General features: G+C 35.0%; 2 protein-coding genes across 2 annotated transcripts in view; one reads left to right on the top strand and one right to left on the bottom strand.

Annotated features, from left to right (window-relative positions):
- Nucleotides 1-1,021: 1,021 nt before the first annotated feature.
- Nucleotides 1,022-15,066, top strand: LOC137408181 (TIP41-like protein). The gene is made up of 5 exons (XM_068094583.1): nt 1,022-1,197; nt 4,232-4,334; nt 9,566-9,697; nt 12,796-12,954; nt 14,926-15,066. The coding sequence occupies exons 1-5, from the start codon at nt 1,055-1,057 to the stop codon at nt 15,025-15,027; spliced, it is 639 nt and encodes a 212-aa protein (XP_067950684.1). The 5' UTR covers nt 1,022-1,054; the 3' UTR covers nt 15,028-15,066.
- Nucleotides 15,067-15,313: 247 nt separating this feature from the next.
- LOC137408179 (phosphoinositide 3-kinase regulatory subunit 4-like) overlaps nt 15,314-20,429 on the bottom strand; it is a 102,255-nt gene continuing 97,139 nt past the window's right edge. Inside the window, exons 23-28 of the mRNA XM_068094580.1 lie at nt 20,122-20,301; nt 19,631-19,735; nt 18,243-18,368; nt 17,973-18,130; nt 15,889-16,061; nt 15,314-15,549 (exon numbers count right to left, since the gene is read on the bottom strand). Coding sequence (XP_067950681.1) covers nt 15,324-15,549; nt 15,889-16,061; nt 17,973-18,130; nt 18,243-18,368; nt 19,631-19,735; nt 20,122-20,301 — 968 coding nt within the window. The 3' untranslated portion in view covers nt 15,314-15,323. The remainder of the gene's footprint in view (nt 15,550-15,888; nt 16,062-17,972; nt 18,131-18,242; nt 18,369-19,630; nt 19,736-20,121; nt 20,302-20,429) is intronic.

Here is a 20,429-nt window from a genome sequence, read left to right as displayed (position 1 = left end):
TTGTTGTTCCCGTCTTTGCTACCAATAAATGAACATAGGTTATACACCACTAGATTCATAGGTTATACACCACTAAATTCATAGATTATACACCACTAGATTCATAGGTTATACACCACTAGATTCATAGGTTATACACCACTAGATTCATAGGTTATACACCACTAGATTCAAAATCTTGTCAAGATTCAGAATATTCTATCAAATAATTTGTAGGATGCATCTGAATCAATCATAATCTAATAAAAATGATTGAATTACATACATATCACCAGGTTTCATGAGATGATTTCTTGTTTCTAACATTTATAAATAAAAATTTTGTTATTTATTTGAATTATAATGTGCACATGATCAAATAGTGTGTTGGATCCTGCGACCAACACGTAGAGGCGACTAGGGCGGCTTACTCTACCGGTCTGCATTCACCCTTCACAGGGGCTGTGTACTGGTTGCCCGCGACCAACACGCGGAGGCGACTAGGTCGGCTTACTCCACCGGTCAACATCAACCACCTTACACAAGGAATTGCTCCCAGAGTATTTTTATACTAGGTCGACAAGGTCGACCGGAGGTCGACGGGGTCGACAGTGTATCTATGAATTTATCCCCACAGCACAGTCCATAGACTAGGTCTTTGGAGTTAGCTATATGCTTGACGTGGTTCTGATATCGCGCAAGGTAACAGAAAGAGTATGGTTCCAAATGCAATGCATATATTTGAACAACCTTACAGAGCCGAGGCCCTGCCTTAAGTACATTAGATTATGCAAATGAGAGGCAAGGACTAGCCTCCTTTAGGGGCGTGGTTACAAAAGGATAAAAAGGGAATATAACTCCAGTTAGAATTTATGAAGAAGGATAGCAACCTAGCGTTCCATCACAATAGCTGTCGATGCAGTTTAAACATTACTGACGCTTGACCTTTCACATGTGTAATAAAAGGCTTTCTAATGGATTCGCTCTTTAATACATTGATGGTAGACAATCTGTGGCCTCCTATGTTGCCATTAGGTTTGAAGAAACTCTCTCTCCACTATCACAGATTCCAGAGATGACCTTTGACAAAAATATATTAAGAGTCACGCACGAGGAAGGGTTTGGCTTCGAATTTACAGCATTAGATGCCCTCAAGTTGGTAGATGCAGAACATGACCATATGAAAGTGGCTATTTCGGATGCTTGGAAGTCTACTCGGTCAGTTACTACTGTTTGCTGCTATTTCTTATTAAATATAATGCTTTTTTGATTTGTTACACAAGCTATTCTGCGGTATTCAATTATATTAATCATGAAAACTGTTTTGTTGTTGAAATAGTATGTAATAGGGTGGTGTTGAGACTTGTGCATAAGAGAGCTCTGTAAAATACACAAACTTGCATGGTTCACACACTTCATCTTGGTGAACAAGGGAGCTACAAGCTCGCTACAAGCTCTATTAGCATTTACACTTTCTACTTCCAGTTTGGCTAATTTTGCACCCACAGTCAAGTGTAGACCTATGAGCTATGACCTATGACTTATGCACACAAATTTCTTGACATATGATGTAAAATATGAGAACTCATCTTTTCAACGTGTTAAAGGTTGACATGCAATAAAATTCACATTACAGTTATTTGGTATCAAAAGATTCACCATGTCTTACTCTGCTATGTTGTAGGTGCAAAATATGTGGGAATGTGATTACAAGCTCTTAAAAGCTCAAAACCAAACAGTTAATCGCCTCCATCACGAAACCGCCGTAGATCGGAAACAGTTTATTTCTCTGACAAAGTCATTCCATTTGGTTATTGTTTTGACGCGTGATGTTCTCACGTGAATTAAAAGGCCAATAAAAGGCTCAATATAAAACTTCTCGTAGCACTAGTTTATGACAAATACTTCGGGTTTTGCCGAAGACCCTGTATCAAATATAGATGCTCGCTACTTTACAGTTTTGTTCCGGCCTGGTCTAATCGTCTAGCCGAAATCTGATCATGTGACCCACACATCCTGCCAAACAGCACGAATAATTTCTGCAGCATTTTTCGATTATCACAGGTGACCAACAGGCTCGTCATGTTTATCAGACAATGACATGTACTCCTTTGAGCTAAGGTTAAAAAATTAAATGAATTTTCATGGTAAGTTATAAGATATCAGTGCTAAAAGTGACAGCATTACAACGACAATGAGATAGACGCGTAAGAACAATAGACATAGTTTTATTGAATGCGGGAAGTATATTTGCGAAAATATTTCACCGAATGAAATTGCATGAAAGTGTAAACAGAAGCCATCTCATTCATCTACGTCCTATTTGAGCCGTTTTGGAAAGATATTCTGATCTACAGCGGTTTTGTGAAGGATGGCGATTACCTGTTCGCTTTTGAGTTTTTAAAAGCTTTCAATCACATCTCCACATATTTTGCACCTACAACACAGCAGAGTAAGACATGGTGAATCTTTTCATATCAAATAATTGTGCTGTGAATTTTGTTGCAAATAGACATTTTAGCAATTCTCAACATATGTCCAAAATGTTTTTTTCGAATTATAACAGTTTTGTTAAGTAACAGTACTACAACTAGCAAAGATTAACACTAATGCATAGAAATAATAAAAATATATATTAATTCAATGAATTCAAACTCGATCTAGTGTAAGTTTCTAGCATCCGCTTGATCTCCAAGCCTTTGTTATTACAGGCCTTCACTTCACGTAAAGCAGCAGTGAATCTCGCTTTACTGAAGATTATTTCATTCATTGAGTTCTTATGTATAATTGGGGTTTGCATTTAGTTTTTAAATACTATGATGTAATGCATTTGTTTTAATGCTTTATGTCATTGCTTGTAGTATTTGTCTTTGTGTTTCAGACTTTGGTACGACTCTAACAAGATTCTGATGACAAGATTCTGTTTATGATATATCATGTTTACATTAGTTAGTAGCTGATAATACAACTCTATATATCATATTTACATTAGCTAGTAGCTGATAATACAACTCTATATATCATGTTTACATTAGCTATTAGCTGATAATAACACTCTATATATCATGTTTACATTAGCTATTAGCTGATAATACAACTCTATATATCATGTTTACATTAGCTATTAGCTGATAATAACACTCTATATATCATGTTTATATTAGCTAGTAGCTGATAATACAACTCTATATATCATGTTTACATTAGCTAGTAGCTGATAATACAACTCTATATATCATGTTTACATTAGCTAGTATCTGATAATACAGCTCTGTATATCATGTTTACATTAGCTAGTAGCTGATAATACAGCTCTGTATATCATGTTTACATTAGCTAGTATCTGATAATACAACTCTATATATCATGTTTACATTAGCTAGTAGCTGATAATACAACTCTATATATCATGTTTACATTAGCTAGTATCTGATAATACAGCTCTGTATATCATGTTTACATTAGCTAGTAGCTGATAATACAACTCTATATATCATGTTTACATTAGCTAGTACCTGATAATACAACTCTATATATCATGTTTACATTAGCTAGTAGCTGATAATACAACTCTATATATCATGTTTACATTAGCTAGTAGTTAATAATACAACTCTATATATCATGTTTATATTAGCTAGTAGTTGATAATACAACTCTATATATCAAGTTTACATTATCTAGTAGTTGATAATACAACTCTATATATCATGTTTATATTAGCTAGTAGTTGATAATACAACTCTATATATCAAGTTTACATTATCTAGTAGTTGATAATACAACTCTATATATCATGTTTATATTAGCTAGTAGTTGATAATACAACTCTATATATCACGTTTACATTAGCTAGTAGTTAATAATACAACTCTATATATCATGTTTACATTAGCTAGTAGCTGATAATACAACTCTATATATCATGTTTATATTAGCTAGTAACTGATAATACAACTCTATATATCATGTTTATATTAGCTAGTAGTTGATAATACAACTCTATATATCATGTTTACATTAGCTAGTAGTTAATAATACAACTCTATATATCATGTTTATATTAGCTAGTAGTTGATAATACAACTCTATATATCATGTTTACATTAGCTAGTAGTTAATAATACAACTCTATATATCATGTTTATATTAGCTAGTAGTTGATAATACAACTCTATATATCACGTTTACATTAGCTGGTATCTGATAATACAGCTCTGTATATCATTTTTATTTGCATGTTACTATGTAGGGCTGACAGTGAACATGTACATGAGGTATTTAAACCTTTTGATTGGACTTTCACAACCAGCTATAAAGAAACGTTACTTCGAGATGGAGAAAAGGCTTTCACTGTATGTATTTGATTACGGTATCAATAGCATTGCATGCTATGAGGTTTAGTCAACTGTAGAATGTGAGTGTTTTATGGCCATAGAGGAAGGCACTATGGAAACTCAGAAAGAGTCGGAGACAACACAAGTCTTGTGTAAAATGTTTAGTTTGCGATATGATATGATCTTTCTTATGATATTTCGGTTTGTTCTTTGAACTTGTGCACTAACTCGCCTGTTATTAGAACTCGCCTGTTATTAGAACTCGTCTGTTATTAGAACTCGCCTGTTATTAGAACTCGTCTGTTATTAGAACTCACCTGTTATTAGAACTCGCCTGTTATGAGAACTCGCCTGTTATTAGAACTCGCCTGTTATTAGAACTCACCTGTTATTAGAACTCGCCTGTTATTAGAACTCGCCTGTTATCAGAACTCGCCTTTTATCAGAACTCGCCTGTTATTAGAACTCGCCTGTTATTAGAACTCGCCTGTTATTAGAACTCGCCTGTTATTAGAACTCGCCTGTTATCAGAACCCGCCTGTTATGAGAACTCGCCTGTTATGAGAACTCGCCTGTTATCAGAACTTGCCTTTTATTAGAACTCGCCTGTTATTAGAACTCGCCTGTTATTAGAACTCGCCTGTTATTAGAACTCGCCTGTTATTAGAACTCGCCTGTTATCAGAACTCGCCTGTTATCAGAACTCGCCTTTTATCAGAACTCGCCTGTTATTAGAACTCGCCTGTTATTAGAACTCGCCTGTTATTAGAACTCGCCTGTTATTAGAACTCGCCTGTTATCAGAACTCGCCTGTATTGAGAACTCGCCTGTTATGAGAACTCGCCTGTTATCAGAACTCGCCTTTTATTAGAACTCGCCTGTTATTAGTACTCGCCTGTTATTAGAACTCGCCTGTTATTAGAACTCGCCTGTTATGAGAACTCGCCTGTTATGAGAACTCGCCTGTTATGAGAACTCGCCTGTTATTAGAACTCGCCTGTTATTAGAACTCGCCTGTTATTAGAACTCGCCTGTTATTAGAACTCTCGCCTGTTATTAGAACTCTCGCCTGTTATTAGAACAAGGTTGTCACACAAATAAAACAAGATCAAAGTTGGGTCGAGGCATGCATGTATGATTACATGTCATATGATCACACGTACGATTTTGATCTAGGTATTGCTTTTTTTGTCAACTCACACATTTTGAGAATAGGAATGCGAGTTGTTTTATACCTCCAATGTCAAAGGGTATATCAGTATATCCACTATATCAGCACTATAATCATGTGATTAGCTGTGGCACGCAGCACTACTATGACTGCATGTAACATGCATATGAGTAAGATTTTATTTTCTCAGAACCACTATGAAACCTCTTATTAAGATTTAACTTAAAATATACTTAAACATGTAATTTTACAACATAGTTCTTTATTTTCATAATCTCCTCATTTTATTCGATCATAAACTGTACATTATAAAGATTATTAACTGGAAAATGATATTAAAATATATGTTTTGTTAGTCATTGACTCCGCAAGGTTAGTGCATCCAGAAGTATCATTCTGTTTTATCCTTTCTGTTTTTTTATGTTCTCTTTTCAAAAATACAATATGAATTTCAAAATATTATCAAATTAAAGTCAAACAGTTTTTGTTACAGTTTAAATATGTATACGTAAGCATTTTTATCTCAAAGCACCAGTTTTACCCTCATTAACATCTGTAAAACAGCGTCATGCTGGTTATTAAAGTTTGTCACTATAGCAACAGGTTCGCTTTTAAAAATTGTTATAATTACCTCACTACTTCCTCTAGACAAACTTTAACACTTAACAATCTAGAAAATTTAATACTTAGCAATTTTTTACAATAATAATTGGTCTTGAATTTACATCGGTAATATGGCATTTTAATTCAATTATGATTATCACACTATCATTGCTAAATTAAAGTTTTGATGAACAACAATGAAAAACGACATATATACTTAATCTAAAATTAGAATGTACACAAATTTGTAGAAGCGATCGTTGTGAATTGCTCCCTGTTCGTTTCAATAACATTAACCGGCTTTACGCCTTTTGAAATATAGCAGTGGTTATGAGGGTATGTATGAGCGGGTACGATCATCACAGTCGTTACTCTTTACCGTAAAACTACATTTCCGTTAACGATTTGCGAGGTGAACAAATACCTACTGATAGTGAATTTTAATTTAAATTAAAGTTTTTATATAATATACTGTAAACTACGTGCTTGTTTCCACTAATGATTAATGTGCTTTTAAGATATTATTGTCACTTGTTATTCTCTTGCTAAATAATAATAGATATAATAGGTAAATAGTACGATAGTAAATAGTACGATAGTAAATAGTACGATAATAAATAGTACGATAGTAAATAGTACGATAGTAAATAGTACGATAGTAAATAACGATAAAGCGGACATTGAAAAGACACCAATTTATTTTCTTTTGAACAACATGAATATAAATATATATCATTCCTAAATTGTTTTTATTTTTTACATGAAATTGAATAGTATTTTTTAAATATAATATTAAACAAGATTTCATGTTTTTAATGTATTATTATATTGATTGGTTATATTATTTTAAATTGCCATTTATTTTAATTTTATAATCAGTAATTATTATATTATTTGTAAATATGACATAATATTATTAATATGCGTTATATTATTAATAATTAGTATAAATATTATTATTATATAAATAGTATAAATACGACATCACATTAAAATATCACTTAGGCTCAGATCAGAACTGCTGTTAGTAAATATTTATTGTTCATATTCCATAAAATATTTCTTATTAGTGTTTCAAATACTAGTTATCAACAATTTAATTAGTCACAAAAGGAAATACTAATTGTTAGTTGGTGGAATTATTAAACTTTTTTTAAAAATATTCATTAAATATATAGCTTTATTAACTACAGCATCTGTATATTGGTAGAATTTTATTTGAATTGAATCTCTTTTAATGTAATAATGATTAAATGATAGTAGTTTTAATAATAAAATTTTTTTTACTAATCTGCATTTCCGTATAATAATTAATTTCTATAAATCAACTAAACTATGTTTTACTTAGATCGGTTTATGAATAAAGCACTATAATAGCTATGCAGGGTACATTGTATAATACGCCGCTGGTGCAACTAAAGTATGCCATTTCAAATTGGCCTTTAAGAAAAATGCCACCTAAATTGAAAGAAGGCAAATTTTACCACAAACTTGACAAAGAACAAGAAGCATAAGTCAAGCCAGTGATGCCATATTTATTATTACGATATAACTGAGGAGAAGAGACAAGCTGAAAGAGATGAAGTATACAAAACACCAAAACAGTATCTAACTATATTGCTGCAAGTCAGTAATCAATGGGTGTCACATCATGTTGTGCTACCAAATTCATTAGTGTGTTATGAATATCATGTTGTGCTTTAGTCGCATGCATTTGCATCCCAATGAGATGTCACAAAATCGTCAATATTTCATGGACCAAAAGGCTGATTTGAAATTGTTTAAAAGTTTTAGATAGATAAGATGTTGTGTAATGAAACACTAAAATTTGAGAATGTTTAAAAAACTTAGAAAATTCACCAAATTTTGTGCAAGATTCTCAACTAAAATATCCTACCCATGTTTTTAATGTTGTACTCTTACTAAATTTTCCTTGCATTTGTTAAAGTGATCGAGTATGTAGCATGAGGTGTTTTATATGGCGCAGTAAAAAATGTTTTGTTAGAATAATGTTGTCTAAATCACATAGGCCAGTTTAATTTAGTGATTTCTTGACACAGACTGCAGGAAATAATCTGACGTGTACTTCATTGAACCGGGTATAGGAAGATGAAAAGTGAACTCGTCCTAAATTTAGGTGACAGTGTGTTATATCATACATCATTAGGTGACAGTGTGTCATATCATATATCAATTGGTGATAATTTGTCATATCATATATCACTAGGTGATAGTGTGTCATATCGTATATTACTAGGTGATAGAGTGTCATATCATATATCACTAAATGACAGTCTGTCATATCATTTATCACTAGGTGACAGTGTGTCATTTCATATATCACTAGGTGACAGTGTGTCATATCATATATCACTAGGTGACAGTGTGTCATTTAATATATCACTAGGTGATAGTGTGTCATATCATATATCATTAGGTGACAGTGTGTCATATCATATATCACTAGGTGATAGTGTGTCATTTAATATATCACTAGGTGACAGTGTGTCATATCATATATCACTAGGTGACAGTGTGTCATATCACATATCACTAGGTGACAGTGTGTCATATCATATATCATTAAGTGACAGTGTGTCATATCATATATCACTAGGTGATAGTGTGTCATATCATATATCACTAGGTGATAGTGTGTCATATCATATATCACTAGGTGACAGTGTGTCATTTAATATATCACTAGGTGACAGTGTGTCATTTCATATATCACTAGGTGACAGTGTGTCATATCATATATCACTAGGTGACAGTGTGTCATATCACATATCACTAGGTGACAGTGTGTCATATCATATATCATTAGGTGACAGTGTGTCATATCGTATATTACTAGGTGACAGTGTGTCATATCATATATCACTAGGTGACAGTGTGTCATATCACATATCACTAGGTGACAGTGTGTCATATCATATATCATTAGGTGACAGTGTGTCATATCATATATCACTAGGTGATAGTGTGTCATATCATATATCACTAGGTGACAGTGTGTCATATCATATATCATTAGGTGACAGTGTGTCATATCATATATCACTAGGTGACAGTGTGTCATATCATATATCACTAGGTGACAGTGTGTCATATCATATATCATTAGGTGACAGTGTGTCATATCATATATCACTGGGTGACAGTGTGTCATATTTCCTCTGGGTCCCACACTGATTTTGGTATCACAGGCTTTGCTTCAACTATATTTCTGAATAAGGGTCTTCTATATATTGTAACTCACAAATAAATGCCTCGATGTTTCAAGCATTTATTGCTGCCACATTTATTTTGAATGCAAGTCTACGTACTTTATACGTAAAATTGTTCAATTGGGAGTTTTTTGCTAATGCTAGTTTTTGGAACTTAGCGAAACGATACCTTAAATTTAAATCGGGTAATTTTGTTTACCCAAATTCACAAAATGAGAGGCTTTATCCTGTTGTTATTATTACAGGTAACACCTATGAGTGAGACCATAGATTATGCCAAGCTAAAGATTGAAGAAAAGATATTATTCTTTGCAAGCTTGGTTCTATTTGAGGATGAGCTCGCAGACAATGGTGCTTCTATACTCAGTCTAAAGATGGTAAGTTTTCTTATATTATTTTTTTAAGATTCTCCTTCTATGGTACTTGTATAATGGTACATTTATGGTACATGCAAACTCGGATTGTATGCGACTTATGTGAGGAGCAATGGAGACGTTGAATCTGTGATCGCAGAGGTCCACAAGTCTTTCAAGCGGAAGCACACTAATCCAACTTTAGGCTCTAGCTTTTGACGTTGAAAATTTTGAGCTGACAATATGTGAAGTCTATTACCCTGTCATAGATGTTGTTTACTCCTCATCAACTCTTATAGTAGTCTGCAGAGACTGTCATGTTACCATACAACATGGAAGTGGTTATAGTTCATAGAGACTGTCATGTTACCATACAATGGATGTGGTTATAGTACACAGAGGTTGTCATGTTACCGTACAATGTATGTGGTTATAGTACACAGAGGTTGTCATGTTACCATACAACATGGATGTGGTTATAGTTCATAGAGACTGTCATGTTACCATACAATGGATGTGGTTATAGTACACAGAGGTTGTCATGTTACTATACAATGGATGTAATCCCATGACCAAACACGAGCGGGGAAAATTATAGATCCTATTGGTAAAACAATGTTTCCGATTGAATGAGTTTCTGGTTTGACTCGCTGATTTCTTGTGCTGTCATTGTTACATAGATGCTACGTGTTGTGTTGACAATGATTATAAACTAATGCACCTTCTCTGCACCCAACCAGGGACTCTGAAGCTAAGGGTTGTGTTTAAGAGAAAGAAAGTGGGAACGATGAGTGAAGAAGCAACCACATTTATTATTCCATCTCTATAACAAAATTAAAAGTACACTACAGCGCAACTATAGCCTAACAATAGCTAACGAGCCCTATGGTCAGGAGTATATACATTCATGGATACTGGAAAGGTTTAGTTGGATGGTAGAATTGGATATTGTAGGAAACTATTAGACCAATGATATACAGTCCCCCATGGAGGGCTGTATATCATTGATTAGACGGTACTACATGTAGATGGATGGAACTTCAGTGCAAATACGCAAACAACAACAGTTTGGGTTTCTATGTTTTCAGCGAGCCGACTAAATTTTATTGTAACAGGAAACAGCGCTTTTCCAATAGGATCTATAATTTTCCCACAAGCGGAGCGATTGTTTGAGAGATTTATGATAAATGCATGTGCACACAACTCATGAAAATTATTCATCAACACCGTCACAAACCCTCGTACCAAAATCTCATCAACAAATTTAACCATTTTTCAATGGAGTCGTTTAAGTATAATAACGATACAAAACACATATACACCTATTTAAATAGGTTACCAGGTCTTTGAAAATTGTCGACAATATCCTAAAACTTACCCATCTGATCGGATTATACACAAATAGACAGATTAATTCGGCCTGAAATCGTTATTAAAACTTGACAAGCCTCATTTTTATCAAAATTAAGACCGGCAAACAAAACGCCGAGCGACAGAGAATAGAACGACTAAGTCATGCGCATTTCACGGAAAAAAACCGCGCGCATTTCACCAGTCTATAACATTGTCGAATTGCTTAAGGTTTCTAATATTTTTCCGTTTTTAATATCTTCCAAAAATATTTAATTATAAGAATAATTATTTGATTTTATAAATTTATTATAAGAATAATTATTCGAATTTATTTTTCCGAAGGTTTCTGTAATAAACGTAGACCGTTTGAGGCGTAGACCGATTTACAGGTATGAAATTGTGGTACACAGTCTATCAGTCTTATGTTTTTTCCCAATTACCGAAGGTTTCATTAAATTATTTAAAACATTAGCCAAAATTCTTTACATCTTATGTACAAGCTAGGGCTGAACTACAACGCCCCTTTATGACAAAAACATTTTTTTTAATTTTGCTCCAGTTTTTTGCTAGTTATTGTTGCTGTTGTTTGCTGTTAATTTTGCTCCAGTGCTTTCTGCTAGATCGCTGTCAAAACCATTCTACATTCAACACAACCAACTTTCAAACTGTGTGTATTACACAGCAGCTTGCCATTTTACTTCTAATATTGCATTTCAGAGATATAATAAACATTTCCTTATTGCTGTTGTTAAATTACATACATTACAGTAGGTTAGGCCTGCAGCTTTAATTAATATTCATTTTATTGTTGTAAAACATAGGTTTGAGATAGCAGTAGATTAGGTGTGAATTTTTTACAACCTTTTGTTTTGCATAATTGACTTTTTGAATTTAATTTCAAAACAACTTGACAACTACCATGGACATACAACTTCCCAGAACACCACGTCGTGGTCGACGCATTGGCCGTCTGTCCACGTGTCTCTCAATTATTACAGCTCAATAGGAGGATAAATAGAAGGTCCTCACAGCAACCAGCAACATCAAATGCTAATGTCCAACAACACGCTACTCAAATTAATAACAACAACTCATCTGATTCAGAGAATTCTTTAGTAATTGTTGTAGGCGATGTAAATGACATGGACTGGCAGCCCCTTTGTTTCCAGATGATGATCATGATTTTATGGACATCATTGACCATAAAAATATCGCACAAAACAATATTGCTCCTCCCAATGCTGCCCCCCCTTCATCACATTCCTCATTTTCAATCTTTAGATTGTCCTGACTTTCAAGAACTGCGCAACAACTTTCTAGGCAGACTGGACAACAACATATCACATCTCACGTGTACTGGATGTAATGAGAAACATTTCATTACATACAATGCTCAAACACAACTGTCACACGTGCCAACAAGTTCCCCTGTCAAATTCCTAGATTACTAGAAATTCCTTTTTGAAGTCGTGCTCCCTCAAATTTATTTTATATCATCTTGAACAACTTTCATTTACACTATATACTCTGTCAATTCCTGCTGACAACTACTTTTTCAACAACCAGCACTACCTTTTCTTTTTTCCATTATCACTTATTCCATCATCAGGTAGTAGGCTGTATGACAGGGGAATTTCTAGTTATAGTCTGCAGAGACTGTCATGTTACCATACAATGGATGTGCTTATAGTTCAAAGTCTGTCATTTTACCATACAATAGATGTAATTATAGTCTGCAGAGACTGTCATGTTACCCTACAATGTTTCAGAGAGCAATGGACTCCGGATACTTTATACTCCTCAGATTTTATCTCAGGGTTGACAATGTTCTGGTGCGTGTGCATGATACGAGACTCCATTGCATCTATGATAGGAAGTACATACTACGGGAGTACAGCGTGCGAGAATCTGCATACTCATCCATTAATGTAAGTTTCCTTTACCTTCTATAACTTGTTTGAGAAAGTAAATTTTCCTTGTTTTATCTATGCATATGTTCTCGGTGAAATTTACAATCAGTTTGTTGCCGATAATCCTTAGTTAACACTAGTCTCACACTGTAGTCTCGTACTGTAGTCTCGTACCGTAATCTCGCACAGTAATCTCGTACCGTAGTCTCGTACTGTAGTCTCGCACTGTAGTCTTGTACTATAGTCTTGTACTATAGTCTTACACTGTAGTCTCTTACTATAGTCTCACACTGTAGTCTCGTACCGTAGTCTCGCACCGTAATCTCGTACCGTAGTCTCGCACCGTAGTCTCGTACTATAGTCGCACACCGTAATCTCGTACTGTAGTCTCGCACTGTAGTCTCACACTGTAGTCTCGCACTGTAGCCTGACACTAGTCTCGTACTATAGTCTCGTACTATAGTCTCACACTGTAGTCTCGTACTATAGTCTCACACTGTAGTCTCGTATTGTAGTCTCACACTATAGTCGCACACTGTAATCTCGTACTGTAGTCTGACATTTGTCGTTTGCGTGCAGCTGGTTAATGACAGCCTAGCCAGCTGGCTAATTGTTAGCCAGCTCATCTGGCTGGTTTCTACCACAATAACAAATTTATCACAGCAGATGCTCATGCTTTTTCTAATTGTTTAGTCAGAAGGACACAACATGACTTAGATGAGTCAGCACTTTAACTGACTGATGTACTTGTACTAGGTGAATGCCCGGTGTTGTCTGGGTAATAAAAAGCGTTTGGACAAAAAATTAATTTTAATTAACATATACAACATTTACCATTCTAACGTTTAAACTTCATATCATGAGAAAAGTGTTTTTTTGCGCAGTTCAAATGTGTTAAGAGGAAAAATAAAACAACTGGAAAGGTTTTCAAACTTCTTCAAACAACTAACTTTGTAAATTTCATATCATGTAAGAACTGTTTTGTTGAAATAAATTAGGAGGAAAGCTAAAACTTTGAAAGTGTTTAAATGTAGATGTAAAATCATTAGCAAGTGATGGCCAAATATAGTCAGTTTTGCTATAATTACAATGAAAAATTATTTGGTATACGATTATATGATTTTAGTTCGTTTCAGTGTTGGCATCATAAGGCGAATCAGAGTTCTTACCTTTGAGACAGACGCGTAACATAAACGCTGAATTCAACTTATATGAATTTAGTTTACTAAAACATACTTGAAAGAAGTTTTAGAATGTATTTTTGTAAACTTCAAACTGAACTAAAATATTATCAGCTATCTGTTTGCGAATCCATTTTTACCATAACGGATAAAACTGAACTGAGAGTGAGATAGCGGCAAAATATCATATCAACATTTCTGTTATTCCATCGTAATCAGTACAACAATCGCCACATTTTAATTTCAAGAGAAATGATTGTTGATATCATATGGTAAAAAACAAATTTGCCCTAGCATGACAAGGACGAAAAAGCTTCATGTTTCATAGCCAGACGAAAAATATTTCATAACAGGGGCATCGTAACCCGTGGGTGCAATGTATCGATTGATAAAAGGTAATACGGTAGATAATAAGAGCGATAGTATCCGAAGGACTGTGTAGCTCAGTGGTTACATGCACATTAGAAACTTGTGGTTGTGCAACTTTGTGCAATATCCTTGAGTGCAAATCCATCGCGAAGCGATGGATTTGCACGCGACGGAATAAATCCATCGCGAAGCGATGGATTTATTCCATCGCTTTTTATTCCAAGAGTTTAATAACTATAGCTGGACACACCTATTTGCCTGTAATGCACACCACATAATGCCCATCGTTGCATGGGTAGTAAAAATGCTTTTGCACAAAAATTGATTCCTAATCAGCGTATACAGCGTCCACCATTCCAACTTTTAAATATGGTTTAAAATGAGATGAAGCCAACCTGGTAACGGAACTGCCTCCTCGATTGTTTGTATCTCGCTGTAGGCACCTGTCACAGATATAACTGACAGCAACCGAATTGTGGATTATCTGCCCCTTACCTCAAGACACACTGAAAAACTTGTGTATCCTGCATTGGATAGTTGATGAATAATCTTATGCTGGACAAGAGGTGACTCAGTGAGGTTATATTCATTATTGACGTCAAGCTGGTGTATATACAAATGAAGACAAAGATTTATTGGAAATTGTAACTGTGGGAGTTCAGACATGAATCAGCATGTATAGAAGTTGTGATTTATGAAGACTTTTGCATGATAAGAATACGAATGCTGTATATATGTATATATATATATACAAATTATATTAATAGGAGCAGGCATTGTAACTGCAAATTAGCAAAGAATTCGCAGCATATTCTACTTATGCTTAGCCTCAAATTACTATTTCCAAACCTTGACTACTCCACTAGCACAAGTGGATACAATGAAACATTGCATTGTGTGGTACATGGCTACGTCTGTTATAATATCTCTGTGTCCAGGATGTATCTTATCTTGCCGCTGTCGATCAATGTCAGGCCTTGACATTTTCAAGGAGGTTGGTTCATATGGGCCCAATTCATGGTACGTCTCCACTGTACAAGCTGTGCCATCCATTACCTGCGGGCTATCGGCCAGGGGCAAACAAATGTGGTGAGTTATAGTTTGAACGTGCAAACGTGAGGTGGGGACAACAAAAGCGACTCCGGAGAGCACTGCCAGTCAAAGAGTTAACATTTAATGTTGACTAGCTCGAGTGTTTACCAACCACTTGGGGTCACATGACAGAATAGGGTGTACACAGGTTAAAAACATCCGTCATAGACTGCTGATTTGCTCAATTTAGACTGTGTTCTGCAGACACGAGTTGCCTTGAGGTGTCTACCAGAGCATATACTGTACATACAAGACCTATTTTATATAATGTACCAGTTCATTGAAAAGGTGGACAATGGATAATCAGTACCTGTACTTAGCAATAGTGTATTGAGGATCTGCGGCAGCGTGCACAAGAATGGATGAGTCAGCTGGACTGCTCATATCCCAGTACCTCAGGCGCATATCTGTGCCACCAGTGATAATGAAGGACTTTGCATCACTATGGTGTATGTGCAGACCATTTACCCAGTGCTTCGAATACTACAACAGATATGTGGGTGTGTACTGGCACCCTTTTTACAACACTAATGTTAATACAAGGAACAGAGCTACGCAGTCGCTCAGGTGCCAACTAACTAGCTCCTGCACACCGTAAATAATAGTGTGTCAGAATTCAAACTCTCCAAATATTTTTTGACAAATGGATATACTAGCTGTACTACCCGGCGTTGCCTGGGTAATAAAAAAGTTTTTGGACAGAAAATTAATTTTTATTTAACATACCGAATACAACATTTACCATTCTAACTTTAAACTTCATATCATAAGAAAATAATTCTAAGCAGTTCAAATGAATTAAGAGGAAAAAGAAAACAACTGTAAAGGTTTTCAAACTACTACAGCTTTTAAATTTCATATCATGAAAGTGTTTTGTTGGAATATATTAGAAGGAAAAATAATACTGTAAATGTATTTAAATATAAATGTGAAATCATTAGCAAGTAATGATTAAATATAATTTTTTTAGCTATGATTACAATGAAACATTACTTCATATACGATTATATGATTTTAGTTCGTTTCAGTGTTGGCATCATAAGGAGAAAATATCGTATAGACGTATAGTGGTATAGAAACCCATAGTAATTATTTAATGCAATCGCTGCCTGGTAAAAATCATCATCATTAAAAATAGTAACAAAACAATATGTTAACCTTAGTAACTATAGTTATCTACAAGTTCTAACCTTGAAGACAGACATGTAACATAAACGCTGAATCTAACTTATATGAATTTAGCTCACTAAAAACATACTTGAAACTAAAATTCTATCACTGTTTATCATCTGTTTGCGAACCGTTTTTATTATAACGGATGGCGCTGAACTGAGATATAATCGCCAAATTTCAATTTCGAAAGAAATTGAAATTTGGCGATAAATTATAAGCTCAGTTCACAATTTCGAAAGAAATTGTCGATACCGTTTTGCGGAAAACAAGTCAGCTCTAGTACAGCAAAGACGAAACAAACATCGTTTTATAGAGTTTCAATTAACACGTCATTTAGCGTGGATAAATAGGATGAATACCTATAAATTAATGCACTATTATCAGAATTAAGAAAACGTAGTGTGGTTGGAAAAAGTCTTCGGAGCAGCGGAAATAAATTACGAGAGGAAATAAATGTAGATGTGAAATAAATACTGAGTATGTAAACTACAAAATGTCGATGTATATCTTTTAGTAACGTATATATTCAGTACAAAAATCGCAAAATTTTTGGTTTGAGATGAACTATTAGCTCTAACGAAAAAAACGGAGAAGCATCGCGTTGCATATATTTAGGTACCATGATATTTCTGAACAGGGGCATCACAACACGTGGACGCAATGCTAAAATAATTAGTATGTTGCATGCGGTACGTGACAACGCTTATGTTCAATATGCCGTTGTAGCTCAGTGGTAGAGGGTCCAGGTAAGGAACTTGTCGATGCATTAGTTGTGGGTTCAAATCCTTCCGATTGTGAATTTATAATTTAAAGATTTTAATAACAATAGCTGGAATGACAGACAAATCCACAGACAACGACATACTTGGAGAAATATATAATTATATATATATATATAGATTAGTAAATGTAGAAATGCAAGGATTGGTCCAAGTATATAATTAATATTATAATTGCAGAGTTATATCATAGATGTTTGTAGTGATGAAATGGACAATAGAGGTAACCCTAAATGAGAAAAATTACGCTAACAATAATAAAGCTGCCCTTTAAATTATTCTTTACCAAATTTTAATATGGGGACTCAAGCCAACTCGTACTGCAAATGCTAAAGATTACTGCAATTATCTGCTTCTCCTAAAAAATTATAGCTAAACTAACTTGCTCAACGATGAACAAGTGTTAAATGGATTAGCTTTAGTGAGATCTAGGCTAACTCACTTTCTCTGTAGAGAACAGTGGAGCAGAACTCGCCCATAATGTTTTCTCCCTTTGATTGGTTTCAAGGTTCCACATGGAGACCTCATTGTTGCCAAGCATGCTCGCAATCACCCATGAGCTCTCCGATGGGTGCGTGGAGAGCCTGTTGACACGCTGACCTGTGTATGACATTGAACTATCAGATGAACAATGAAGGAATGGGACTGTTTGAGACTAGTAAATTCAAAGTGCAGATAGCATATACTGTAAATCCTTGTGTATAAGCCTTACCAGCAGGATGTTCTAGAGAGTTGACAGATAGATGAAACCTCATATCAAAGAGAGTTATGTGACCATTTGCAGTCCCAACAGTCAGCCATTTTTCCTGGCTGTGTGACGTCATGCATGTGATTAGACCTGCGCAGGAGTTACATAGGACATAGAATTTATAATAATAATAACAACAGAGCAGACCAGAGCAGTCCTTGTTATTATTAACAACATTGTTTGTATATATGTCAGCTTTGATGTCTTCAACTCTAGCCTTGATGTCTTCAACTCTAGCATTGAGCAATAGGTTTCTTAAACTCTTTCCACTCCCTTTTCTTGCCATGCTGCCTCTCAAACAAAGGCTTTAAACAGCGCTATGGATGGCATTTGATACCCTGGTCACTTAAAACAGCATGCGCCCCTTGTTAACTCCACTCCTCGTTAAATCCACTCCTTGTTAACTCCACCCCTTGTAAACTTACTGGTTCCATTAATGTCAATCCACCTGGTGCTCAATACTAACCTCACCCTATTAGCCTGAATACCATGTCATTGAATGTTTTACCTATATCTATTCTGTTAAATTGATTCTAGAAGTTTAGTGTTGTAAACCAAGTTTTGATAACAAAATTATAATTTTATTTCACCCTCTGCATCTACAAGTTCGAAGTTCACTGAGCTACAAGCGATTTGTTATCTGCGTTCAACAGACTCCATATCTCAAAATCATGCCTGCGACCGAATTTTAGTCTCTTCACTTTAATATACTCAATATACCTGCCTCCTAGTAACTTTACTCATCGTTTCCTAGTAACTTTATTCATCAACTCCTAGTAACTTAACTCATCGTCTCCTAGTAACTTAATTCATCGTCTCCTAGTAACTTAACTCATTGTCTCCTAGTAACTTAACTCATTGTCTCCTAGTAACTCAATTCATCACCTCCTAGTAACTTAACTCATCGTCTCCTAGTAACTTAATTCATCGTCTCCTAGTAACTTAACTCATCGTCTCCTAGTAACTTAACTCATTGTCTCCTAGTAACTCAATTCATCAACTCCTAGTAACTTAACTCATCGTCTCCTAGTAACTTAATTCATCGTCTCCTAGTAACTTAACTCATTGTCTCCTAGTAACTTAACTCATCGTCTCCTAGTAACTCAATTCATCGTCTCCTAGAAACTTAATTCATCACCTCCTAATAACTTAACTCATCGTCTCCTAGAAACTTAATTCATCACCTCCTAGTAACTTAACTCATTATTATATTACATTTTAACAAACTAAATTTTGCTTACTATACAGTTAGTCAAGGTCGTGGCACTCGAAACTTGGAATACATCCTCATCTAGTTTATGGGCTATAAAAACACCCGATTGTTCAGTGCATACACTGAAAGTAATTCGTACCTTTTTGGAGCGGGTGCTTCAATTTATAGGCTATTTTGCCAGATCTAAGATCCCAGCCGAGGATGTTCCCATTCACTGTTCCATAGCAAATGACATCTCGTGGTCCTTCACAAGTAAAAATTTTTGAGAAACAGTCATTGTTGTATAAGTTAGAATCGAGTGTGCTAAAACAATCACTACGATTTGTGTAGAACATATTCTTATCATTGAAGTTGTCCTCTCTTTGATACATTGAAAAAAGAAAAGCTCTCAAAATTAGACATTTGATGTGCGAGTTGCTTCCAAAACAACAGCCCATCTGGAATGGAACACAGCACATTGCATAGACAAGAGACACAATTTTCCTAAACGTCGATCATTTGGAAAAGAAGAGAAGTGACTTTCTTAAAGCCAGTCATCACATTGAAAGACTTTAATGAAAGATCACAGCATCAAACAAACAAATAGAAATCAAAGAGGAAAATCCCGGTGAGATAAGCTGTTACACTAACCATAGTCTGTGGGACAGAGAGCTGCAACCCTTCCATACGTGTGAGTATCAACAGTTTGTGTTTCCTTCAAGCTAAAGCTGTCGGCTGTTTCCATGTTGATTAAATGGATGGAGTCGGAGTTGTTGAGACAAGCAAGCCAGTGATTAGATGTGCAAAATATCATGTCTGTAATACTGCCTCCTAACAACATAAAGATTATATTAAAGACTTCCTTGACAGCATGCTTAGTCTTCAGATCCATTGAGCACAACACGCGTATCAAAGTATCATTGTGCTCAATCAAACTAATCATAAGCCACAAACTAGTA

The sequence above is a fragment of the Watersipora subatra genome, chromosome 11 (assembly GCF_963576615.1).
Source record: "Watersipora subatra chromosome 11, tzWatSuba1.1, whole genome shotgun sequence".
NCBI classification, from domain to species: domain Eukaryota; kingdom Metazoa; phylum Bryozoa; class Gymnolaemata; order Cheilostomatida; family Watersiporidae; genus Watersipora; species Watersipora subatra.
This window is presented reverse-complemented; position numbering and strand designations above follow the sequence as displayed.

Excerpts from the sequence above, each read along its gene's own strand:
- LOC137408181 (XM_068094583.1), top strand. The coding sequence starts at position 1,055 with ATGACCTTTGACAAAAATATATTAAGAGTCACGCACGAGGAAGGGTTT. Across the intron at positions 4,335-9,565 it reads ATGGAGAAAAGGCTTTCACT|GTAACACCTATGAGTGAGAC; the intron begins GTATGTATTTGA and ends TTATTATTACAG. Across the intron at positions 9,698-12,795 it reads CTATACTCAGTCTAAAGATG|AGAGCAATGGACTCCGGATA; the intron begins GTAAGTTTTCTT and ends ACAATGTTTCAG.